Source organism: Malus domestica, chromosome 17 (genome assembly GCF_042453785.1).
Source record: "Malus domestica chromosome 17, GDT2T_hap1".
NCBI lineage: Eukaryota > Viridiplantae > Streptophyta > Magnoliopsida > Rosales > Rosaceae > Malus > Malus domestica.
Window position 1 is genome coordinate 29,401,145 of NC_091677.1, and position 26,352 is coordinate 29,427,496.

Here is a 26,352-nt window from a genome sequence, read left to right on the forward strand (position 1 = left end):
TCAAAGTTTTCAAATCTTTTTAATTAGTTTTTCTCAAATTTTTGAAGTACGCGAAGTTCACATGGGCAAATAACGGAGAAGCTAACATAATTTGAGATGGATGCATGATATTGGTATGAAATCGTGAGGCGTTGTATGAAATAAAAAAAAATTGAAAAACGTTGTCGAAATTGAATTGACAAAAATCTGTAAGTGTAAAATATAATTTATCCTAAAGAAAATGATAAACATACACTATCACACCCTTGTTTAACTCTTGTTTTATTTTTGTAATTCACATAGGCAAATAACGGAAAAGCTAACATAATTTGAGACAGATGCATGGCATTGGTATGAAATCGTGAGCCGTTGTACGAAATTAAAAAAAATTGAAAAACGTTGTAGAAATTGAATTGACGAAAATATGTAAGTATAAAATATAATTTATCCTAAAGAAAACAATAAACACACACTATCACACCCTTGTTTAACTCTTGTTTTATATCTATAATATTGTATTATATTTTTATACTTGTTAATATAGAAAAATAAAATAAAAAACTAATCATCAATAGCAGTAGTAGGATCTTATAGTTAACATATGGCATGATAAAATTAAAGGAAAACTAATGAAAAATGCTTGAAAATAAAACACTCCCACGAAAATAAAACACCTAATACTAATTTTCTCTAGATTTAACTATAGCCTAATTTCAAATTGCATAAATTACACAAAACCACATCAATTATGGGTTGCATCACAATCTCATATCTCATGTTTTAAACATTGCAATGTTAGCCTTATCTTATGAACTTGTTGTAATGTCAAACCTCCGTCAGTTTATCTATTAATTTTTTGTTAACTGCTGATGTGGCTAGAGGTAAGGTTCACTTCCTAGCCCAGTTGGCTCCGCCTCTATCCACGTCAGTAGTTGACAGAGAAATCGACAGACTGACTGACAGAGGTTTGACATTACAACAAATTCATAAAATGAGGTTAACATTGAAATGTTTAAAACATGAAATATGAAATTGTGATGCGACCTATAATTAAAATAATTTTATGTAATTTCCCCTTTCAAATTGCTAACCATATCCAAGGGCCACAATATCCCAATGAAAAGAACCTCCCCAACGGAAAACAAAGGAAGCAATGGTATGCGCAAGTTGGGGTATAGAAGTTGGAGACCAAACACAATCGGTGCAGGTGCAGGTGAATATGTCGCCCCAGGGAGGGTATTTTAGACAATTGAGAACATCTGAAAAGGAGATGTGCAAAGGGTAAATTTGGAATTCTGCAGCCAAGTTGCGGGCATAGTTGCCGCGTAAATGTTCGAACTTACCATGGACCAGCAATATATATATGTATGCCTGCCGTCATAGCTCATGCAACTGCCCACACAACTTTCTCTCATTTTCTCGCATTCATTTTCCTACCAGACAAACAGTCAGTTTCCCAACTTTCAGGCTCTCCAGGTCCAACCCTCCAAGTATCCAGCTAGCGAATACCCATCTTCTCCACTGATGAAGAAGCCGGGCTTTCTAGCGGCCTCAGTCGCCGCCGCTTCTGCCACTGCTCTCTCCGCCACTTCTTCCTCTTCAAGCTTTGTGTCTGATTCAACCATGCGGTTCTCTCACCAGGCAATTAAATAATCTTAATTTGTATTCATTGTTTCTTCTTAGTATCCAGCTTAATTGCCCTGCTTCTACTTTTCTAGGATTCTGCTCTGTTTGGTTGCTGAGAAAAAACAAAAAACAAAAAACAGAAAAGGAAAAGAAAATGAAATCTGGGATTTTGACCCTTGAACTCATGAGTTTTATTACTTAATAGTTAGTAGTTACTACCCCAACTAATTTTATTCATGAATTTCTACTATTTGAAAACACTTACCGTTGACATTTCTAATAGAGGTGGACCCTAATTGTGTGCTGGACCCACCTATCTTAGCAAAATTCAGCGAGCGAGTTTGTGTGTTCAAAAAGCGTCGTCTTCTTATTTATACAAATGGTAATTAAGAGATGGATATGTTTATGTTTGATTTTGTAGGAGGCTGGCTCTAAGAGAAATCAAGAAAAATCATCGGCTTCGACGGACAAATTTGCACCCAAGTTCGATGGGCTGAGATTTATTGAAACGCTGATTACTGCTCACAGATAAGATTTGACGGTCTCTATCTTCTATCTATTCTAATCTAAATATTTTTGCCTCCCTTGATTATTAGATCCATCTTCCATCTTGAGGAAACATCTTCAAGATTGGATTTCGATTCTTTTGGTCATGAGATGAAGTTAGTACTAAAAACTAGAAGTAATCACAACTGTAGCGTTTTATGTTAATAATTTAACGTCATATGAAAATAAGTATTATTGGCATGATATGCCAAGATAGCATTGTACCTGCCAAGCAGGTCATCCTCCTAGAAATAGAGGAATTGTAAGGGTATCATTTCAGTGATGCCTTTTTGTATTCATGTACTTAATCTTAGCCTAAAGGCCGTAAAATGTATTATTTTTGTAATCGTGTGGAAATTAATGTAATATCTTTTACTTTGATTTTATTTTTTGTTTTGGTGGGTAATTTCAAAAAAATCATTTTCCATCTGTTTTAAACAAGGTTCTAAAAAACGCTAGGCGCTAGTCGGGCGGCGGGCTAGCGCCTAGCGCCTAGACGGCTAGGCGGCGCCTAGGCGGATTTAGGTAAATTTCTTGTATATCTTGTAAATAAGTGCATATTGACACCTAAAAAAATCTATACTTGTATGGATAATAGAATAATGATAAAATGCAAATTAGGTACACTATTTCCATAAATATTGGATGAACTTGTAGTAAATCCATCATTTGCAAATTAGATACACTATTTCCATAAGTATACCACCATGAAACCAAAAAAGAAAAAAGCACGCAATAAATAAAAATAAATAAAAAAAAACCTCCTAGGACCGCCTAGGACCGCCTAGGGCCACCCAGCCCGCCTAGCCGCCCAGCCCGCCTGGCCCGTCTAGGCGGCCGCCTAGGCCCAACCCGATTTTTCAGCCCGATTTGCCCAAAAACGCCTCGGTTGCTAGGCGTCCAGCGCCTAGACGGCCGCCTAGGGCGTTTTTTAGAACACTGGTTTTAAAACTAAAATGTTACATATTGATCAAAAAATTATCATTCACAAGATTTAAATTAAAAAAATATATATTAGATTATAGGACTAAGTGACTCATTGATTAATGATATGATGTCAGAATGATGTGATATGATGATTTTGATCTTTCATGAAATCATGTGGCATAAGATATGGAAATTTATAGGGTGTTTCCTTCCTAATTTGATCCATTTGAGGCTTGGCAATGTGCACACTTGTAATGCTTTTAACCATAAAGTTTTCAACGACAACATGTCGACCAAAGCCACTACCACACTGAAAGTGAGGAAGTTCTTTGCCTATGATGACATAATATGGACCACATATATTTGAGATTGTGATGTGCATGCAACGTATGGATGTGATGCGGCTATATCAACAAATAGTATTATCAATTCACGAGTTTAGCAGACCATTAAAATTTGGCATCAGTATTACATAAATGGACACAAAAACTTAAGATATTTCAACTAGTTGGTTGCTTGGTATTAAGCTTTGTATCAGAGTGCAATTTAGCGTGTGGTGTTGAAATATCCCAAAACGGTTGTCTCGTTTAAATATCTTAATTATACTCTGTTGATGCACAAAATCGGAGGGGTCTTGGAATAACGTAAATCCGACCGTGAATCTGCAAGAAAGTAAATAACACAAGATGTATCGTGGTTCACCCCAATGTTTGGGCTACGTCCACACTGATATTGTATTTCTGATGGAGAGAGAGCTCTGAATATGAGAGTGAGAGCTTTGAGAGAGCTTAGAGCTTAGGGGATGTGAGGAGGCCTCATAATTGACCTCTGAGGGTGAGAGTGAGGCTTCCCCTAATTGTGAGGGTGAGGGGTCATTTTATAGAATAAGGGCTCCTCATTTATTACATATTTGTCAATTCCTTTATTACATAACTACATTTAAGTCCCCTGAATATTTATACAAGATCTAAATACGGAGACCCTAAGTATGGTATATACAGTAGTCCCCCAAATCTTCAGTCAAGAGAGTCTTTAAGCTGGAGATTTGAAATTCAGTCCATGTGTGGGCCGAAGTAACTGATGTTGTCTTGAACTGATGCTCGATATGAGACGGTGCTCAATCTGAAATGATGCTCAACTAGAAGTAGCACATGTTGTGAAGCTGCTCGGCTCGTGGCTTATGTTGCCTTGGTCGGCTCGGCTTGTGGCTTTGAAGGTGAGGGAGTCCCTTTTATAGAATAAAGGCTTGCTCCTCAATACATGAATGATGGGCTAGAGTTGATACTCTCTAATGATGGTGAGGGAGTTCCTTTTATAGAATAAGGGCTCGCTCCTTAATACATAAGTGATGGGTTAGGAGTGATGCTCGCAGCAAGGCGGTTGCTCAGCTGGCGGCGTTGCTCTCTAATGAAGGTGAGGGAGTCCCTTTTATAAAATAAGGGCTCGCTCCTCAGTACATGAATAATGGGTGCTCTCTAATGAAAGTGAGGGAGTCTCTTTTATAGAATTAGGGCTCGCTCCTCAATAAATAAATAATAGGCTAAGTCCCCCAAGTATTTTTCATGAGGCCCAGTTGATGCCCAATATATGGTACATAATGTAGTCCCCCAAGTCTTCGGTCAATAGAGTCTGTTGGTTGGAGACTTCAAATTGAATCCATGTATGGGCCGAAATGGCGGTTGTTCAGAGGCGGTATTTGTATACCCTGCATTGAAGCTTTGTAGGTGAAGCTTTGCAAGTGAAGCTTTGAAGCTGGAGCTCTGTAAATGAAGCTTTTGAAGCTAGAGCTTTTGTGAATGAAGCTTTTGAAGCTAGAGCTCTGTAAATGAAGCTTTTGAAGCTGATTGACACGAGTGATACTCATGAATGTTTATGTTGATTGACATGAGTGATGCTCATGGATGTTGACATGAGTGATGCGCACGAATGTTGACATGAGTGATGCTCATGAATGTTTATGTATGATTGATATGAGTAATGTTCATGAATGTTTATGTATGATTGACATGAGTAATGCTCATGTATAATTTGAAGTACTGGGTGTACTTTTGATCACCTGGTTGGTGATAATAGCAGCAGGCTGCCGAATAATTTTAGAGTACTGGGCGTACTTTTGATCACCTGGTTGGTGATAATAATGGCAGACTGCCGAATAATTTTAGAGTACTGAGCGTACTTTTGATCACATGGTTGGTGATAATAGCAGCAGACTGCCGAATAATTTTTTGAAGTACTGGGCGTACTTTTGATCACCTGGTTGGTGATAATAGAGAGCCTGGCTCTTTTGGGCGTATGGGCATTCGCCTTACACATAACACTCCAGCCCATTATCTTGGGCTTGCTGTTTTTATTTTTTAATTTTTTTATTACCCTCTGATAGGGTTTATATAGATGTCTCCGAAAGATAAGAAAAATAAATTACATCACTCAAAAACAAGAAAAATAAATTACATCATTTTGGTGGGGTGTTTATTCCTTGCTTTTGCAGTGAGGGTGTTTATTCCTTGCTTTTGCTTTCTCTTTTGCTGATGCTTTTCTTGATCTCCCCGCTCATTCTCTGTCCACCTTGATTTGTAAGGTATCTTTTGCTTGCAAATCCACTTGCTTTGGTCGTGCCCATCCATTCTCACTTCTCTTTTCCCTTTTTTTTTTTTTTTTGCTTTTCTGTTCCCACTGCTTTTTTGCTTTCTACTTTGCTTTTACTTTTGTTTCTCACTCCATTTCCCGCATGTTCTCCTGTAAAAAGTGAGTAAGATGTTCCAGACAGAGCTACCTGGAAAACATTATCTGGACACCCATAGAAGAACTTAGCAATACGGCCTGCGTTGACGGCAAGAGGTGGTCGAAGTGAAACAGTAGGAGCAGGAAGCCAGACAAGCATAAAATCAGCTATGATGGCCATCATCACATCTGTCGCCCATTAAATGATCTACTTTTGTTACGTTGTTTGGGGCGTGAATTTGAAGCAGCTGAACCATTTGAAACAGAAGCTTTTGCCTCTGCGCCATTTCCATTTTTGCTTTTCTTTATCGAAATTGGGGAGATGCTCTTGGCACCAGGGGCCTTCTCATTCTTGCTCTTCCTCGAACCTTTATGCACTTTGGCGGACTTGGTTGAGTAGAACCTTTCATTTCGTCTTCTTTCGGCATAAGATTTCGACAACAATCCCTTTATTGTCCTTTCCGCCACCAAAGGCACGAGCCGAGCGGCTATCAACAAGAACACACTTCACATTTAGGTCAGATTCCCATTCATCCAGATAGCTCTTGTATTTCACACCAATATCTACTTTCATGGCGTTAAGAGCTTGGGGGGCGACCGAGGGTGATGACGGCGACGCCATTTGGGTGGATGCTGCCATTGACGAATGCGTCAGCGGAGGCCAGATCCCGAAGGTGCGAAGAAGGCGAGGGGATTTGGAGGGTTTGTAAAGAGAGAGCTTCCAATTTGGGTTAAGGAAGAAGAAAGCGGACGACGATTTGCTTAGAATTTGGGTCGCTTCTCCTAATAAGCTTCCTATTACTTCCGTTTGAGAGTGACTGTGTCAGATTAGAGAGAGAGATATTTTTGGTGCTTCTGGACCGGACTACCCTAGAAATCGAAAAATGAAAGAGGCGTTTGATGAACTGATTGTGATCTAACTCAAACATGTGATGATGACGATGCATCACCTCCTTGATTGTTGATAAGATCCAAATCTGTAGGCCCTTAATCAACATCCAAATAGGGGTGGTTTTCTTGTTGTTTCAGCTGCAGAGAGATCTGGAAATTGTAGTCGGCGCGCTTGCGCTCGTCGATGAGGATTTGGTAGGCCTCGGAGACCTGCTTGAATCTGACGGTGGCTTTGTCTTTCTCCACCTTGGGGGAGGCGGAGTGCTTGTCTGGGGTTAACCGCCAGCTTCCTGAAACCCGGCCTGTCTCGGGTTAACTTTGTCTTCCGCCACCTGGAACCTAGCCTTGATCAGGTCCTTGGCGTCGGTGCTGTCACCCGCCACCTTCTCGAGGCTGCTCTGGCATGTTTCTTTGTAGGTTGTGGGCTGGCATATGGTCTCGATGGTTTCTTTGTATCGCACTTGGCATAGGGTTCATTACTTTTGCCAATCTTTGAAGAATCGTTGACCGTCTGATCCGACAAGAAACCCATCAATTTGGATTTCCAATCATACAAAAATCGAACGGATTACGATGCATGCAGAGAATCTGAAAGCTTTTATTTTGGGGCGAAAGGGATCGGAGATTTCCACGAGATTGAATCAGGGCCGTGGATGGTGGATATGATGTTTTGGAGCTTTTGGTTTTGTGTTTTTACATTTTTGCGGTGGAGGTGAAAAAAATGAAAGAGAACCGACATAGTTTTTTGTGTCGATTCCCACAGACGGCGTCAAATGTTGATGCACAAAACCGGAGGGGTCTTGGAACAACGTAAATCTGACCGTGAATCTGCAAGAAAGTAAATAACACAAGATGTATCGTGATTCACTCCAATGTTTGGGCTATGTCTACACTGATATTGTATTTCTGAGGGGGAGAGAGCTTTGAATATGAGAGTGGGAGCTTTGAGAGAGCTTAGAGCTTAGGGGATATGAGGAGGCCTTAGAATTGACCTCCGAGGGTGAGAGTGAGGCTCCCCTTAATTGTGAGGGTGAGGGGTCATTTTATAGAATAATGACTCATCACTTACTACATATTTGCCCATTCTTTTATTACATAATTACATTTAAGTCCCCCCGAGTATTGATACGAGATCTAAATACGGAAGCCCTAAGTATGGTATAAACATACTCTAACTAATTCTGAAACCTTTTGTGATAAAATCTCATACTTATCGAAGTGTGTATATCAATGTTGTTAAAAATGAACTTTTGACCTATTTCTCTCTCTGATAATTTGATAATTTGACGTGAGGTCATGCCAAAATTGACCAACTTTTATGTGTGAATTCAACAAAACAATCCTCCTTTTGCAGCCCTGCTTTGCCATTGCATCTGATTGGTATTTGACTAGGCATGCACTTGCACTATCCAATCGGCTTTGCATTATATTTTTAATATAAAAAAATGATATTTACACAGTGTAGATGACCAATTTTAGCTTTTCTTTGAGGAATACCACATCCTTCAACAAAGACGTGCGGCCACCCAAAAAAGGACGTTGAAAAATTTCACTCGATCTTTTCCACCTCCACGATTGTTGTACCATTGGTTTTTCTTTGGTGCTTCTTTTGGTATGATAATTGTCTCCAATTCTTTTCTTGGCATGCTTTTAGGGGGCTTTTGCTTGAGCAGACTAGAACTAGATTCAACTATTTAACATCAGTCTTTGAGTCTCAGCATAAACCAAACACGATAATATTAACAACATGATAAGTTGAGATTATCCCTTCTCCATATGGGCAAATTTGATGTATCAACGTACTGTTAAAATATAATTGTTTAGAGAAACTCAATTATTTTAAGGAAAATTTTATTTAAACTCATCTAACCTATTGTTACACCCTATAAACCCAATTCAATATCTGGATTTATTTTTACACCCATTGGACATTAGTGATTGTCGGTCTTTGTCCCTGTTATGCTTTGCTCTGCGAAGCTAATAACTTTCCTATGCAAACAGCTAGCCAGCCTTGGTTTTTGGGGCAATGGCTGGGTAAAGTATCAATGTGTCATCATGATTTGCTTGTACTAGGCTTGTTTGTTGAGGGTGCAATTTCCGTAATGCTTGCATTATTAAAAAAACAAAAATTAAGCTTTCATAAGATCTGTAATGCAGATTCATTCTGTTGTGTTTATACCATATTTAGGGCCTCGTATTTAGATCTCGTACAAATACTCAGGGGACTTAAATGTAATTATGGGATATAGGAAGGGGCAAATATGTAATAAGTGAGGAGTCCTTATTCTATAAAAGGACCCCTCACCCTCACAATTGGGGGAGGCCTCACTCTCACTCTCACTCTCAGAGGCCAATTCCTAGGCCTGAGATCCCCTCTCTCATCCTCAGAAGCTCTCAGAAGCTTTCACCCTCTCCCTCTCTATTCCCTCAAATAAATACATAATCAGTGTGGACGTAGCCCAAACCTTGGGGTGAACCACGATACATCTTGTGTTCTTACATTTCATGCAGATTCACGGTCGGATTTACGTTGTTCCAAGACCATCCGGTTTTGTGCAACAACATTTGGCGCCGTCTGTGGGAATCGATACGAAAAGTTGTGTCGGTTCTCTTTCATTTTTTCATCTCCGTCGTGAATCTGCAAAAATTTGCAAAAACCCAGAAACCAGATCTCAAAATCACTCGTCTCTCTCTCTGGAAATGAGCTAAACAAAAACCCCACTTCTCGATACACAAACACACTTTGTCTCTCTCTCTCTACCATCATTTGTCAGTTACAATCACACCCATCCAATCAGCAGAGAAGAGAGAGAATAAGATTTTCCGAGAGACCTGGGTTTTCTCGCCGTGACTCTGGTTCCAGTGATCGGCGCGGCGCTGGCCATCTCCAGCTTCTGCCAGGTGACACCTCTGTCCTCTACCCCATCGCCGATCCAGATCCAGGCCATCATCCACTACGCCACGTCGCGCCAGACCACGCAGCAGTCGCGAAAAGAGATCGGCGTGTCCTTCCAGGTCCTCAAGTCCCACGCCCACTGCAACTTCCTGGCGTTCGGCCTCGGCTTCGACTCCCTCATGTGGGCCTCCCTGAATCCACGCGGCACGACATTATGGTTTGGACTCCAGTGAAACCCGAGAACACATTCTTCTCCATGAAGAGGATCATTGGGAGGAGGATGTCTGAGATGGACGAGGAGTCGAAACAGGTGGAATATTATTCAGCGATGAAAACTTGCCCACTGTCTCCACTAATTTCCGATCCCGACCAACAAGCTAAGAAGCAGAGAGAGAGGTAGAAAATCAGATCTGAGCTCCATGATCTTCACCTGCCTCTGCCTGCTCTGCCTGAGCAAGAGCATGTCGGCCACCACGTCACCAGTTCATCAAAGAGGAAGGGAGATGGTCAGAGCTATGTCCCGTAAAGAACCGAGCAAGAAAATCGACGGTAGAGTCAGCGTCATGCAGTTCGCCTCCACCGGATTAGCGACGTCGTTTAAACAGCAGCAACCCCAACGCTGCTGACGTCTCGGCCATGAAGATTTACGTGGGGATCGTCCCGTTTGATATCTTTTCGGATAGACTGTTGTCGGCTTTCTCGGCGTATAGAGAGATTGAAGAGAGAGAGAGATAGAGGAGGACCAGGAGAGAGAAATCAGAGAAAAGATAAAGATTGGAGTTTGTGCGGTGCAAAAGCAGTAAAGGTAAAGCAGATTTTCTTTAAACACACGGCTGGAAAGTAAAGGAATTCAGACATCTAATGATGCCAAGCTGTTGCCATCCCACTACAAGGTCCCAGCATCCCCTTGTGTCAGTGCCTTGGGACGTTAGATTGACAAGACACCGAGCACCATTATTCCTAAAAAGAGCGGTCCTCCAAGAAAGCAAAGCAAAGTAAAAGAGCAAAGCAGAAAGCATGGCTACCCTTTCAACATGAGATTTGCGGTGGAAAAGAGCAAAGCAGAAAATATGGCTACCCACTGAGATAATTACAAAAGAAAAGTAGAAAAGAAAGAGAAAAACAAAAGTAAGGAATAAACATTCTACCAGAATGATGTAATTTATTATCTTTCGGAGACATATGTATAAACCCCATCCGAGGGTAATATGTATAAACCCCATCAGAGGGTAAAAAAAAAAAAAAAAAAAAAAAAAAAAAAAAAAAAAAAAAAGAACAACGACAAGCCCAAAATAAATGGGTTGGACTGACATGTTGTGGAGGGCAAAGGCCCATAGGCCTGAAATGGCACCAACCAGGTCGTCAAAAGTACGCCTAGTACTCCAAATTATACATGAGCACTACTCATGTCATTCATACATAAACATTCATGAGCATCACTCATGACAATCATACATAAACATTCATGACCATCATTCATGTCAACATTCATGAGCATCACTCATGTTAACATTCATGAGCATCACTCATGACAACATCCATGAGCATCACTCATGTCAATCAAAACATTCATGAGCATCACTCATGTCAATCAGCTTCAAAAGCTTCATTTACAAAAGCTCCAGCTTCGAGAGCTTCATTTACAGAGCTCTAGCTTCAAAGCTTCACCTGCAAAGCTTCACCTACAAAGCTTCAGTGCAAGGTATACAAATACCACATCTGAACAACCGTCACTTCGGCCCATACATGGATTCAATTTGAAGTCTCCAGCCAACAGACTCTATTGACCGAAGACTTGGGGGACTACATTATGTACCATATATTGGGCCTCAACTGGGCCTCATGAAAAATACTCGGGGGACTTAACCCATCATTTATGTATTGAGGAACGAGCCCTTATTCTATAAAAGGGACTCCCTCACCTTCATTAGAGAGAAACGCCGCCAGCTGAGCAACCGCCTCGCCGCGAGCATCAACTCTAGCCCATCATTTATGTATTGAGGAACGAGCCCTTATTCTATAAAAGGGACTCCCTCATCTTCAACGCCACAAGCCGAGCCAACCAAGGCAACACAAGCTACAAGCAGAGCGGCCTCGCAACATGTGCTACTTCTAGTTGAGCATCATTTCAGATTGGGCACCGCCTCATATCAAGCATTAGTTCTAGACGACATCTAGTTACTTCGGCCCACACATGGACTGAATTTCAAGTCTCCAGCCAAAAGACTCTCTTGACTGAAGACTTGGGGGACTACTGTTTATACCATATTTAGGGCCTCGTATTTAGATATCGTACAAATACTCAGGGGACTTAAATGTAATTATGGGATATAGGAAGGGGCAAATATGTAATAAGTGAGGAGTCCTTATTCTATAAAAGGACCCCTCACCCTCACAATTGGGGGAGGCCTCACTCTCACTCTCACTCTCGGAGGCCAATTCCTAGGCCTGAGATCCCCTCTCTCATCCTCAGAAGCTCTCAGAAGCTTTCACCCTCTCCCTCTCTATTCCCTCAAATAAATACATAATCAGTGTGGACGTAGCCCAAACCTTGGGGTGAACCACGATACATCTTGTGTTCTTACATTTCATGCAGATTCACGGTCGGATTTACGTTGTTCCAAGACCATCCGGTTTTGTGCATCAACATGTTGCATTGCACAGGAAATCAGATATGTATTGATTGGAACTGGAATATTTGGTAGCAATTCCCCAAGTAAAAGGCCAATTATGCCCTGTTAGGCACTACTCAAATATTTGGTAGCAATGAAAATCGCTTGAGTCTAGATAATGTTCAATATGTATATAAATGCATAATTTGTGTTTGTTCAATATGTAACGAGGAAACATGATTACGGTAACGAGGAAACACGACACTATAAACATGAATTTGCTTGAGTCTAGATAAAATAATTGGTCTATATTCAATATGTATATAGATGTAGAATTTGTGTTTGTGCTGGAGTCTAGATAAACTGTATTTTTTGCCTCATTCAGACTGGGCGTTAGCCGAGCAAGATAATGCAAATGAATCATGGTTTTTGCTTCAAGATGCTTCTATTTGTTGAAAAAAAATTACAGTAAAGTAACTTCTACACTCTAAAAAATTGAAATCAAACAAACGAAAAATTCATAAATTGAGTCATACCTTGGTTGGAGGATTCAAAACTTCAAAATCACCATCTCTTAATAAAAAAAAACTTATTTTTCTCTATAAGAGGTATTAGGGTTTTAGCCATAATGAAAGTAGGATAAACAGAGTGATCGTAGGGTTTAATTATAGTGTTTAAGTTTATTGATAAATTTGAGTTTTATTATTAATTTCATTTTCTACTTAATAGTAATTATACAATAGGGTAAAATAGACAATTAACATTTAAAGTTTAAGTTGAGTGTAAAAAGAGGTTAAATGAGTTTAAATAAAGGAAACTTTAATAAAAAGGGTTTCGTCCAACTTTATTTTAATAAAAAACCACCTTAAAGTTTTATTTAACCATAAGGGCTTAAGTGTTAACAATAAGGACAAACCCTAAAATTTGAACACGGGCTGAATTCTCTAAGCCCAAAACATTAAGAAGTCAATTTACAAAAATATCCCTAACGGAAAATTACACAGCACAGTCAGCTAAAACTTTCATATATTTACAATACTGTCATCCTCTAAATTCGCACAATCAATTCCCACCAAACTCAACCCTTAAAAATACCTAAAATTTGAAAACAGTTATTCTTCCACCGTAAACCATCCAAAAAACCCTAAATTTTGAAATTTGAAGCTCAAAATCCAACAACATTCAGCAATCGGAAGAACAAAATCAAGTTGAATACCTTTAAAAGTCATCAATGGCTGACCAATCGCCCAAAAAAAGTCGAACAAAAGCCATAATTTTCATCCAAGCACACCGTCAACGAAGAGGTATATATTTGAATGTTTGTGATTCGATAAATCTATGAATTTTACTTCAAAAAACACTACAAAATCGACTAATTTTGTTTTGAGAAGATGATGATGGATTTCCACAGGGACTTGGAACTGCAGAAGAGGCAGATTTTGGAGAAAGCACAAGCTGAGATAGCTAAACTATAGCATGGCGATAACGAGGAGAATGATATCTGCTGAAAATGCGAGTGGGATATCAGTATCTATCTGTAATATTAATTGGTTATGTTAACTGCTACCTGTTGTTGTAACAATTGGGGAAGACTTTAACCCCTTTCTATTTCTTTTTGTATGTTTGCGATTGATACAGTGGGCAAATATTTCTTTAAATAACATGTTTCTACAAATAACTACTAGTTCTCTATATAAAAACTACATCGTTCACTTTGTCTTCTCTTTTCTTCATGACTTCATTAAATTTTTGTAGTTCCATAAACACTGTTGTATTATCGTTCAGTTTCATAAATAGTGTGGCCTAGTCTTAGTCCAGTTCCATGAACAATGTGCAACTCTTGTTTTGGTTTCATAAATAGTGCCTAATTTTTGGTGCAGTTTCATAAATAGTGCATATTTCTTGGTTTAGTTTCATAAATAGTGCCTAGTTCTTGGTTCAGTTTCATAAATATTGCCTAGTTCTTGGTCTAGTTCCATAAATAGTGCCTACTTATAGGTGCAGTTCCATAAACAGTGTGGCCTACTTCTTGGTCCAATTCCATAAACAATGCCTAACTCTCGTTTTTGTTTGCTTTCATAAATAGTGTCTACTTATTTGTACATTTTTGTTGTCTCAAGAGTCACAAGGAATACCTGATGAACCACTTGGTGCCCCCCCTCGTACTTATGTCAGTGCAGAAGTTTATAAGTTTACCAAGAAGACCGGTAAGAAACACATTTCTTTCACTTAGTTTTTTAATCATTCAACTACAAATTTTCGCTCAGCCTTACACCATGCTTGCCTTGCATATCGTAAACTTGGCATCATTCATCTTTTCTATCATACATGAGAAATTTCATGCCTCCATGAGCATTGCATTGTGAAATGGTTTGCAGTTGTTATGTGATGTGAGCGCGCCCACGCATACATATATATAGATAATTAGTTTAGTCAATTTGCATATCAAGTGAGTGAAACGTTTTCTGAAGCTGTTGTGTTTTCTTTGGTGCTGAGGTTCTCTTCACAAAGATCATTCCGCTGACTCAGAAGGTGGAAGTGATAGGAGTCGAGGAAGAGTGAAATGACCACTTCACAAGGAGCATGTGAATGTTCATGTAGTATTCAGCTTCCAATGTAAAACCTACGTGACTTGATCCCAACTTGTTATGGCTTTTCTCCATCCATGTGGATTTATCTCCATACAGATTTGGCAATCGCTAATTTTTTGTTGTGAACTCTTTAAAAATTATTATTATCATTAATATTCATCTTTTTATATTTCTTTGCTCTCAGACCTGCTAGGTTCTTATAACTCGATGATCTAACAAGATTTGAATCACATATTTTTAGAGGTATGCAATCACCAAGACCTGCTTCTTGTTCTAAATCCACACATTTGTTAGCATATCTTTACAATATTTATAAGTCAATGTATCAGGATTCTATGTGGTTAGTATTTTTTTGTTAAGTGACCTAGTGGCATATCTATTTTCATTCTCTGCTTCTTGTTCCAAATACCTCTTGGAATTTTCCTCTGGTTGTTTGCCTTTTAATTCAGCTTCCGCTTAGCAAAACATGTCTGCTTATGTTGATTATATGTGTAGTCTACTTTGAGGTATTTTCATCATTGAGTGACTTTTGATTTGTATTATTACAGTAAGTGAGAGATGAAAATGGAGCTGCTGCAAGGTGAAAGGGCAGAGGAAAGTCCAGTCAAGAATAAGAAGAAAGGAGTTCCAATCGCGTATCTCCAATATCACTGTAGCATGACTGGTTTTGTAGATTCAATGCAATTGTACAAGCCGATGCTTGAATAACGCCAAGATATATGTGAACAGTAGGCAACAACTCCATTTTGGAGTCTCATAAAGCTTTATATGGACGGTAGTGTATAAATCAATGTTTCAAGCTTTATCTTGAGGCTAATAAAAAATACAAGCCACCTATAAAAAATATATGATCATTGACACTGATGTAAATCGGTTTTTCAAGCTTTTGTCTTTATACACTATCATTGAAGTAGGGATACAAAAAAAGATGGGCAAATTTGACCTCGAGAGTTTATCTAGTTGAACGTAGACTCAACAGTAATAGAACTAACAACGGATACACCACTATAAGTGAATTGAGCTAGTTTATCATTCTTCATATCTAATAAACACAAAAACAAATAGTTACAAATCATTGCAAATATATAACAAATTACCAACAACAAAATGCAAAACACAAATAACAAAGTTTCTTAAACTGTCCAAAATAGCCAATAACAATCTATAAAACAATATACATATAAAATGAACATAAAACTAACACTCTTTATGAAACTGAACCAATAACAAACACTATTTCTAGAACAGAAAACAATAACAAAACACTACTTTCTGAAACTCAATGAATAACAAACATTATTTATTAATTTGAACCAATAACATAATACTATTTATGAAGACTGCAACACTATTTATGAAACTGAACCGACACTATTTATGAAATTGAACCAACACTATTTATCAAAACTGAACATTATTTATGAAACTGAAACAACACTATTTATGAAACGTATATGCCAATAGTTTCAAAAAATATATACCCAAACACAAAATAATGGACGAACATATTTATAAACGATAAATATACAAGAACCAGCGATCATAAATACAAAAATGCATACAATAACAAACGAAAATCCAAAACAAATCGAAAATAAAATACAAAGAGTGAATCAAAACTTACCTATAATGCCTTATTGATGATAAAATGGTGATGAATATCTCAAAATTCCAAAACTCTAACAGTTGAATCACATGCAAGCCGATAATTCCAAAAATCTAGAAACTGACAATTGAATCACGTCCATGTAGAAGAAATAGCTCAAAAATTTGAAATCAGAACACAAAATCCACGATTCAGTTTTCTACAAAAGTCGCATATCAAACGAATTGCTGAGTATTGAAGCATGAATGATCAAGCTATGGGATGTTCAAACGGGATCGAGCTATGGGTTGTTTAAACGGAATGACGTGTATTGTCTGAGCTGAAAACAATACAAACATAAAATAAAAAGTCGTTAGGGGTAAATTCGGAAAAACAACAAGGTTATTTATGTTGGGCCATGTTGATTTGATTCATTAAATGTTGGGTTTTGTACTAACCATTAAATAAACTTATGGCCTGATTTTTTGTTAAAATGTAAACTTTTGAAACCATTTTCATTAATTTTTCTTTAAATAAAATTTCCCTTATCCTAATAACTATTTAGTTTCCACTTTGATGATCGAATGACGTTCTCAGTGGATGGCATTCCCAAAGTAATCACCCAATTTTGTATACCTCTTTCTCTTTGGCGGAGATCCGACTCTAGTCATTTTTAGGGCTAAAAAAAACCGAAAGATCTGAACCCGACCAAAGAATACCGTAACCCGAACCGATAAAAATGAACCGAATATTCCGAAAACCAAAATACCGAACCGACCAAATTTTTTGGTCAATTTTGGCATATTGCCAAACCAACCGAAATTTGAGTCAATTTTGGTTTATGGTATGGGGTTTTTAGTTTGGAAACCGAACTGAAACCAGCCCTAGTCCTTTTCGGTTGAGTTCGACAATTTTGGGTTCACCTTTTGAAGTTACGTCTATACTCTCCACTTAAAACATAAATTAAATTTGAGAATGCGTTATCTAGACGTGAATTGTATGCTTTGATACTATGAAAAAGTTTAAAGCATCCAACTTAAAAGTCATTGGCAACTTGAAGAATCTGCATGAAAGCATTACATACTGTAGTCAACGCTTTACATTCATAATGTGAGATAACTCTCAAGAGATCACAATTAGGGTTTTTCATGTACTATTGACTATTAGAGCAAAGGAACTTGTTTCATATCAGAAATGTGTGTGGGTTTAGTGATAAACTGCCAAGTACATAATAAAATTATACTATTTGGGTTACATGTTCAAAGCATACAAATTGGTGGGAGTTATCCGCGGAAAAATAATTGAGTGGGGGGTGATGTTTTATCACACTTACACCAGCTCAGAACATATGGAAGGATAATACAAGGAAGGAAGCAGATAGTGCTAGCATGATGGAGTGAGTAGCTGATATGTGACCTCTGCTGCTCTTCTGATCAGATTTCGGGGCCTCAGCGGGACATGCGAGACCTTCTTTCCCTTCGCGGCATTGAGATGCAAACAGACCGGGAGGATACTTCCCGTAGATGTTTATGTAGCTGAACATGGTTGAAGCACAGTCATTTTTCAAGTCATTGATTTCTTCTGTAAAAGGACAGGCAAAATCCTTCAAGGCATCACAGCAGCTCTTTGCTGGGTAGTTTGGTCCTTTGCACTTGCTTGTTATGATTGTGTAGTTCTGGTTCTCAAAATTCACAGGACAATCTGCAGATAACCCAGCCGGAAAAGAAACTTATACAATGCAGATGAAACATATATACCACAAGCTAGCTAGAGACGCCGAATCAAATGTACATTTTAATTTTTCTGAAAATATGATTTTAGCCCTTCTAACTCAATTTTCTTCATATAAAACCCTACATCACTTTTTTACTCAAAGAAAACCCAATAACTAGGATCCACATAAGAAAATTCATTAATTTCATATTACTTCACACATTTTACATTTTCACATTCCTAAAATACCCCTATTACATATTTGATGTAGACAATTAATTGTAAGGAGAGAGTAAGTGATTTTGCAAAAAAAAAAAAAAAAGAAGACATTAATGTCAAAAAATTTATTGCATATTAATTTTTTAGAAAGGCTTTGAATTTTCATAAAACTATTCGATTCGGTTTTTTTCACCCTACTCTTGAATACTTTTTAATTTATCTTTTTTTTTATTAATATATTAGAACAGTGTATTTCATTATCTACATGCACATTAATTTACCTACAACAATTATACCATGGATGTAATATAATATCTCTGTTTTACAATGATGCAAAATAATGTTTATACCAACAACAAAACGTGCCTAACATATGTACTAATACATGAAAAATAATTTACCTATATTAAGAAGAAATGTAGTTCAATGCATAGTATTAAAAAAACTATGTTACACCCATGTTTATACAACAATAAAACGTGCCTAACATATCTAACAATACATGGAAAATAATTTACCTACAAGTTAGATAAATGTTATTTGGTTGGGTGTAGTATAAATTTTTTTAATAATTGGAAAAATTAAATATAACTAGGTGTAGTGTAATTTTTTTTTATATAATTAGAACAAATTAATTTACCTACCTACTATTTGAAATGTTCATTTCTAATGATGCAAAATGTTCATTACCTAACTACAAATTAATTTCCAATAATTTACCTACAACAATTATACCATGGGTGTAATGTAATATCTTTCTTTACAATGATTCAAAATATTGTATGTACCAACAACAAAACGTGCCTAACATAAGTACTTGTACATGGAAAATAATTTACCTATAACAAAAGAAATGCAGTTTGATGTATAAAATCAACAATATTATGTCCCACTCATGTTTATACAACAACAAAACTTGTCTAACATATATAACAATACATAGAAAATAATTTACCTACAAGTTAGAGGAATGTTATTTGATTCAAAATATATAATATAGGTGTAGTATTTTTTTTTTAAATAATTGGAACAAACTAATTTACCTACCAATTAATATAGGTAAAATTGTTACAAAATATATCACGAAAAAAAAAAAACTACTTTTCTAGTTTGACATGGATACGGTTAATGCAAACACTTTTTACATTTTATTTCACTTTTTCTACTATTAATTTGGCATAAATTTAGGAATTTGGAAAAAGGACCATAAAGTATGAGTGGCATGAATGTAAATAAATTGTATTAATAGGTCAATAGTGTTCCCATATGTTTGCAAATTTTAAATTTGGGCTTAAAATGGATCTTTAAAGATAGATGGGTTTTTATCTAGAAATATTGAGTTCTAAGGGCCAAAATCTAAAACACCCTTTTAAGCTCTAATTGTATTTCCTTTCCGTTTTGGGATGAATTCTCGCGTATATTTTGGTTATGAACTCGTTATCTTGATTCAGAGACAAATAATACCATGAATACATAGAAAATTGAATTTTTTTTTTAGTTATTTTTGTTATGAAGGTGTTTGTTGAACGAAATGACCAAATTAGAACATTCAACTCAAAACTAATACGCAATCAGTCAAGAAGCATTCTACATTATATATTGTAAGCCGTAACACATTTCCAGCACATTGAATTGATGGCCAAGAACAAATTAATTATTTAAAAATTAGAAGAAAAATTATGGAAACATAAATTATATTTAATTAAAAGGAGAAAGTAAGGAAATGAAGGGTAATTGCCTACTTTTTTTGGCCTGAAGAAGGGCACGTCCCCCCGTGGATGATCCACCAGCCTGTAAGATATCATCTGTAACATTCACAAGACGAAAATTAAATTAAATTAAATTAAATTAAATTGAAACAAAATAAAAAGAACAAAAATAAAAGAAGAGACGAGATAAAAGGGGAATTACAAGAGATGAAGGTGGCGGAGGAGGCAAAACCCAATACAAGGAAGAAGAAGAGGAAGAAAACGGGATGAGATAACGAAGCCATTGTGAAATAACTTCAGAGACCGAAGAACCTATGACCTATGTCAAGTTGTCGTTGTCGATCTCTGCCTTTGGCCTCTCAGTCTCAGGCTCAGCTCCTTCTCCCCTTTCTTTTTTGGTTGATGGTTTTGGTTCCCTCTCTTACTTTCTCTCTTTAGGTCTGTCAGTTTGTTTGAGGGAAGAGAGATAGAGAATTGGAGGGAGGAGAGCGAAATGCTGCATGAAATTTGGAGAGGGTAAAGTGGCAACATAAACAACTTCTGTGGGTGGTGATGTTTCAGACGTTACTAGTTTAAATGGCTGTTTTTTTTTTCTAGACAAAAGCTGTTTTAATACTTTGGGGAAACAAATTGTCCTGATGTTTTAATTTTATTTTTAGCTAGTTCAAGTTCAGTTCGTAAAAAATGTGAGTCGAGGTCAAACAAAATATTACGTTCATTTGAAAAAAAAATGTTAATAATAAACTTCGAAATACTCGGTTCGTCAAAACTATTATTTTTAAGCTCAGCTCGTTTGTTAAAGATTGGTTCATTAAGGTCAGACAATGTCATTGCTTTCCCTTACGATTGAAGACCAATCTTCCAAGAGTTTACGTGTATGTTAAGAAATGTCCTACTACTAGTAGTGTATGCTTTTTTATTTTTCACTTTTCATTAGGTGAAGCCGAATTAAATCTCAATCCAAAAACAATCCTGGGCGAGTTTGAGCTCGAGTTTGAAAGCATCATTTGAGCCAAGCATGAACACGGCCGTACGAGCTTTCTTTGAGCTTTTTCGGTTGCCGGAGGCTTAAATTATAACATCTAAGCCAAACTAATCACCAAATTGCTCGACCTGAGCTAATCGTTTCTCTTTCGGCAGGGTTTATGTTTTGACACAACGATATGGCTTGCTCCGTTCGAGCAATACATTGTCATTCCGGCTTCAACGCTGGACTTGAATCAACCAAACCATTTAACCCCCCTAGGGTATCCAAAATAATGGAGGACAAGAAAAAAGTGGAACTTGGTTTTACTGCTCTTCATTTAGGTTTCATCAACGTACTCTGAAAATAATCCACAAAATCATTTGAATTTGATCAGTTCAACAGTAAATAAATTCCGTGTGACAGTGACCGTATCAGGTGCCCTAAAATATATAATCCTCCGTCCTCCTTCACTGATGGTAAGAAACTAGAAGGGATGATCATTTCAGAAGTAGGAAACTGATGCAGCTTAGCAGTCGAAGTTGGAGCCCTCGTGCACATATTACTCAATCTATTGCTGATTTCCGAAATTCGTTTCTGATACGATGTGAACCGATAAATGAAAACCTTGAAAAGAAAAAAAAAATACATATGTAAACATTTCTGCAAGATGGTTACTATGAAAACAACCAAATGAGAACAATATGCAATCAACAGAAGGGGGAAAAGCAACAGAAAGTCAACAACAAGCAGAAACAGTACGTCGTAACAGTAATCAACTGAAATTGTATGGAGCGTTGGCATCCATGTGATGTGTGCGACATGCAGATCCATATCCAGTAAATTAGACAATCAAGGGCAAGTAAGGACATTCAACAGACGATATAAACTAGCAGAATACCATCCATTGCATTTCAGAAATAAGTATCAAAGAATTCAGTAAAATTACCTCAGAACTTTATAATCTTCCTGGTGACATGTCAAGCATCAACTTTTCTTGGTTGGTTGTTAATATATTGTGTGTCGTACTTTGCGACTGATGGACCTGCCCATCCGAAGCCGTCTATTTGTCAGTGCTTCTAATAATACAACTAAAGTATCCTCTACAGCTTCAGCCTGTTTATCTAATCCAACGGAGCTGAACTCTGGAAGAAGTTGCAGCTCAGAGAGGAGGCCGATAGCTGCTCCTGCTGTACAGGTCCGATCCCATGATGGTTGGGGCCTGCCCTCAACACAAAACAATTAGTTACAAAACCAGTTTTAAAAAAAAAAATGACTAGTGATTTGGAAGGTGGGAATGTAAAAGAGCAAAAGAAAGTGCTCAACAATAAAAAAATAAAACCAAAGAAAAAAAAAAGCTCCCGAATAGAAAACAGTAAAAATCATTTATTAGTTCTTACCGAAGTTTGTGCATTGCAGAAGTACCAGTGGCCAGGGAAATACAAGGAAAGTCTCCATCGCCCCAAACTGACGCTGCTTGATCCTGCACTAGAAATACTTAAGTGAAAAACTCACAAAGAGTGGAGGTCCTTTTGTTAAAATTGGTAAAGGTCATCCCTAAATCGATCTGATAGCTTTATACCAGTACTGAAGTAAAGCAAAATTGATAGTTATGGGCATCAAAGGTCCAAACTGTTGACCCTATTGTTAAATCGAAAGCAGAGGGACTTTTAGAGAATGATTTATTTGTAACTGTAGTCTAATACCAAGTTTAATGTGGGGAAAACTGTTTTGGTGTCGGAGGTGAGGTTCTACTTTGATAGTATTTGACCATTTTTTGACCAAATTGCCCTTCAGGTTCGACCGATGTCCAACTCAGTTCAATGCTAAAACCAAACTTCTTGAACCTAAAAAGACATCTCCTGCAGTAGCTCCGTACAGCAGTTAGTGGAGGAATAGTGGTGAGCAAAAAGGTTGCCAACCCAGTAAATCCAGAAAAAAGCAATGAAACTCATCAAAAGAACTAACCATCACTCTCTGGTTGCCCAAACCATGTCTTAGCATAAACTTTTAGATCTGAGCATGGACACAAACTCACAAAGGTCAGCTGTGGAGTCGAACTCATCTCCTCCATAATGCCTATCAAGTTCAACTCTAAAACTGACCTTTACATACTCATCTCCTCAAAAGTGCCCCCAAGGCTTGACAGAAAAACCATGCAGTATGTACAACAGGGGCATTTAGATCTTTTTACAATGAAAATGGCTATAATATTAATACCTCATAAAAAGGGGTCAAAAAGATTTTTCACTTTTATTTTTATTTTTTTGTACTAATATTAGGGGAAGAGGGGGGGAGGGGGGCTGGGGGAGATTTCGAAACTATTACAATAATTTAGGAGAAGGGGGAGTTTCGAACCATGACCCATGGGTAGAAACCCAACATTCTATCCACTAGTATACTGGACCACATGCAAAAAAAGGATTTTCACTTAATTTAACTAGTCATTTGAAAAATAACCCCATGATTTATTGGTAGAGGTCCAAGTTTGATGGTCAAATATATGCCATATGAAATAATACAAGAAATCTACATTAAGCATTTTGTAGACAACAATCAAAACATGTAAGTAAGAAAATACATAGAAACAAAGATATGCCTGACAGGTTTACCTTCAGCCGACTGAATATTGCAACTGAATTGTTCCATGTTCCGTCAATCAAAATGAAATTCAGAGTCCTATCTTCATCTGTCTTCGCATAGTCAAACTGAAATTGACCACCATGGTAAACTTGAAGAGATTATAAAATATTTCTTACAAAAAAACCTGATGCCTAAACATTATTCTTGCTAGTGTGGCGATCTATCAACACAGTATCTAGGTGACAACCAACATTTATAATTGAGCCACAGGTGTGTTTGGGAGTGTTTCGGAAATGAAAAGTGCACTTTCAGATAATCAAAATGAACTATTTAGTGTTTATTGGGTTAGAGAAACCCTTTTAGTGCTTCCTAGAGCACTTGATAGCTTCAGCCGGACATGCTGTCAGATGAATAATGTAGGAAAAACATAAAAAGGTCGTACCCAGTGCACAAGGCTCCCACTTTACGCAGGGTCTGGGAGAGGTGAATGTCGGCTAGCCTTACCCCCATTTAATGTAGGAAAAACATGAATTTAATAAATAGAAAATGCCTAATAAAAAGACCACTAAGAAGAGAACTAAAAAATAAATAAAAAATCATGCAGAAGCCCTCCCAACATTGCTCTCAAACAATAATACCTTAGTATCTGTTCCTGCCAGATATGGTGACGGTTCTTGGCCAAAGACATCCTCAACTGATTTTAACACTCCATTTTTGTTGGGATACAGGCACCAAGTATTGCTTTTTCCTGTATTTAACGTAAATCCGAAAATGATGTTAGTGATTCGAAAGGTTTAATATCCATAAAATAAACTAGGGAACATATACAAAACTGCCAAATAGAACTGCTCAAAATATTACTGGCAACTTAAATTTATCAAGATAGCTGAGTACTAATACCAGTAGTTTGTTTCAACATGCAGTTACAAAATCTACTGCAAAAGCCAAAGGCTACAAATAATAAGAAAATAAAGCACCCCTTTTATCACAGTTAACACACACTCGGGAACCAAAGTAGGTTTTCGTAACAATAGGGAAAGAGTATCATAAAGAAAAGTTTAATGCTTTAAAGTAACAATGCATTAATCACATTAGGATGGTCAACTTGACATTTATAGGCAGCATCAGTTTTGAACTTCTTTGAAGAGGGAAGAAAATCAAATAAACCTGCAAGCTTCAATGCATTCCACATTATTTCTTCATGTTCGGAAATGCCAAAGAGGCACAAAGTTGCTGCCTCAGTGCCAAATACCTGCCATAACAACTTTCCAGTGTTGTTCTGTCGCAAGAAATCCTGCAACATTGATGATTGCAAATTTAAAAACGTTTTGAAATCTGTAAATAAGTATCAAATTGATTCATAAATGAGCAGTAGAAAACCTTGGGATGCATGTATAACCAAAACCGCATTCTATTCCATAGAGTGCATTGTGTGACTCTAGAGCACATACAATCTTCTTTGGAAGGAAGCCAGCACTGCATTAGTGCATAGTGATAATAAGTCCAATAAGCAACGATGAACATGATATGAAGATATTAAGCAGTAAAAGGGCATATTGGTCTCTTCTAGGATGCACATGCTTCAATATTACCTCACCAAGAGGAAGAAGGTAAACCTGATGAAAGTGCAAATTTGTTTTAACAAAATAACCAAATACCTTTTGACAAAGGTAGCCCCTACTTCCGAGCAAACGACATGCTATTTGTCGAGCTGAAAAGAATTGGAGCTTTTTTTCAGAATCACCTAAAGCCTGATATGTTTTTCGGTGTTTTCTATCCTCCTGCACTTTGAAATCTCCCTGAAAAGTAAGGTATCAAGTTATCAAAAACCTACCTTAGAGCCAATTTATCAACCACTCCAATAGTACAATCCGAAAAGAACACAGAAAAACTTCATCTGAGCTACACATTTCATAGAATATAAGTCTACCCAAGTAAATATTTGTTACATCAGACACCCTAATCACCCAATAACCTAAGCTCATAATATTAAAGTGTTTCTTATAGATGCTGATAAACCTCCATGGTAAATAGATTACACAAAATGTAAATACATAACATTGAAACAAAATTTACTCCAAATATTCATACAGAAGACAAAAGGGATAATAATTTGATCAAATGTCATATTATATACCTGAAGTTTGCCACGACTACCACCAAAGCTCATCTGGGTATCAATATCTTTCTCCAAAGCCTTCAAATCCTCAACAATTTTGGTAACCATGGCGGGAACTGGAGACGCGGTGCCCCAACCCTTCCATTCCTGCAATGTGATAGCGCCTTCATGAACGCCGCTTGTACGAGCTTCTCGTGGGGGCGACCCAGAAATTGAACATGAAAAGGGTCTGTGGAGAGTTGTGGGTTTGGAGTCCATAAGGGTTTTGGTGGAGAAGGCGATACAGGGAGAACATTTCAATGTTAAAGCACTTGAAGGCGACGCCATGGTGTATTTTGCTTCTTCTGGGCCCCGTCACTCTAGCGTTAACCTTTTATTATTATTATCTTCTTTTTTTATCTTGGTTTTCTTTATTGGTAAAATGAAAATAAATTTAGAATTTAGCTACAATATTTAAATATATGAGAAATGTTTTTATAGGACTCTTTTGAAAAATGTGATTCTTGATGGGTTTTCTACCGTCTTATGTTTTTTACTCAATGTTTTATAATATTGACATTGAAATTGACGTTATATTGCGAAGTGTAAGAGAGTTGTAAAAAATCACTCTGAGCGGTATGCATTTTTCCTCTTTCTATTTTTATTTTCTCTTGGTAAATATTATTGAACCT

General features: G+C 37.3%; 3 protein-coding genes across 3 annotated transcripts; 1 reads left to right on the forward strand and 2 right to left on the reverse strand.

Moving 5' to 3' along the window:
- Positions 1–549: 549 nt before the first annotated feature.
- Positions 550–2,532, forward strand: LOC114822751 (uncharacterized). Its single transcript, XM_029097838.2, has 2 exons — positions 550–1,620; positions 2,027–2,532. Exons 1-2 carry the CDS (start codon positions 1,366–1,368, stop codon positions 2,135–2,137), a joined length of 366 nt encoding a protein of 121 aa, XP_028953671.2. The 5' UTR covers positions 550–1,365; the 3' UTR covers positions 2,138–2,532.
- Positions 2,533–17,438: 14,906 nt separating this feature from the next.
- On the reverse strand, positions 17,439–20,481 carry LOC114822797 (GPI-anchored protein LLG1-like). The gene is made up of 3 exons (XM_029097966.2): positions 20,218–20,481; positions 20,049–20,111; positions 17,439–18,075 (listed from the first exon to the last, which is right to left on the reverse strand). Exons 1-3 carry the CDS (start codon positions 20,297–20,299, stop codon positions 17,714–17,716), a joined length of 507 nt encoding a protein of 168 aa, XP_028953799.1. The 5' UTR covers positions 20,300–20,481; the 3' UTR covers positions 17,439–17,713.
- Positions 20,482–21,289: 808 nt separating this feature from the next.
- Positions 21,290–26,048, reverse strand: LOC103429851 (uncharacterized). The gene is made up of 9 exons (XM_029097564.2): positions 25,700–26,048; positions 25,221–25,361; positions 24,943–25,038; positions 24,730–24,856; positions 24,201–24,310; positions 23,592–23,687; positions 22,380–22,462; positions 21,929–22,201; positions 21,290–21,606 (listed from the first exon to the last, which is right to left on the reverse strand). Exons 1-8 carry the CDS (start codon positions 26,006–26,008, stop codon positions 21,988–21,990), a joined length of 1,176 nt encoding a protein of 391 aa, XP_028953397.2. The 5' UTR covers positions 26,009–26,048; the 3' UTR covers positions 21,290–21,606; positions 21,929–21,987.
- Positions 26,049–26,352: the final 304 nt, after the last annotated feature.

Excerpts from the sequence above, each read along its gene's own strand:
- LOC114822751 (XM_029097838.2), top strand. The coding sequence starts at position 1,366 with ATGCAACTGCCCACACAACTTTCTCTCATTTTCTCGCATTCATTTTCC. Across the intron at positions 1,621-2,026 it reads CCATGCGGTTCTCTCACCAG|GAGGCTGGCTCTAAGAGAAA; the intron begins GCAATTAAATAA and ends TTGATTTTGTAG.
- LOC114822797 (XM_029097966.2), bottom strand. The coding sequence starts at position 20,299 with ATGGCTTCGTTATCTCATCCCGTTTTCTTCCTCTTCTTCTTCCTTGTA. Across the intron at positions 20,112-20,217 it reads CTCCGCCACCTTCATCTCTT|ATGATATCTTACAGGCTGGT; the intron begins GTAATTCCCCTT and ends TGAATGTTACAG. Across the intron at positions 18,076-20,048 it reads CCTTCTTCAGGCCAAAAAAA|ATTGTCCTGTGAATTTTGAG; the intron begins GTAGGCAATTAC and ends GGTTATCTGCAG.
- LOC103429851 (XM_029097564.2), bottom strand. The coding sequence starts at position 26,008 with ATGGCGTCGCCTTCAAGTGCTTTAACATTGAAATGTTCTCCCTGTATC. Across the intron at positions 24,857-24,942 it reads GGTTATACATGCATCCCAAG|GATTTCTTGCGACAGAACAA; the intron begins GTTTTCTACTGC and ends TCAATGTTGCAG. Across the intron at positions 23,688-24,200 it reads TGGCAGGAACAGATACTAAG|TTTGACTATGCGAAGACAGA; the intron begins GTATTATTGTTT and ends GGTCAATTTCAG.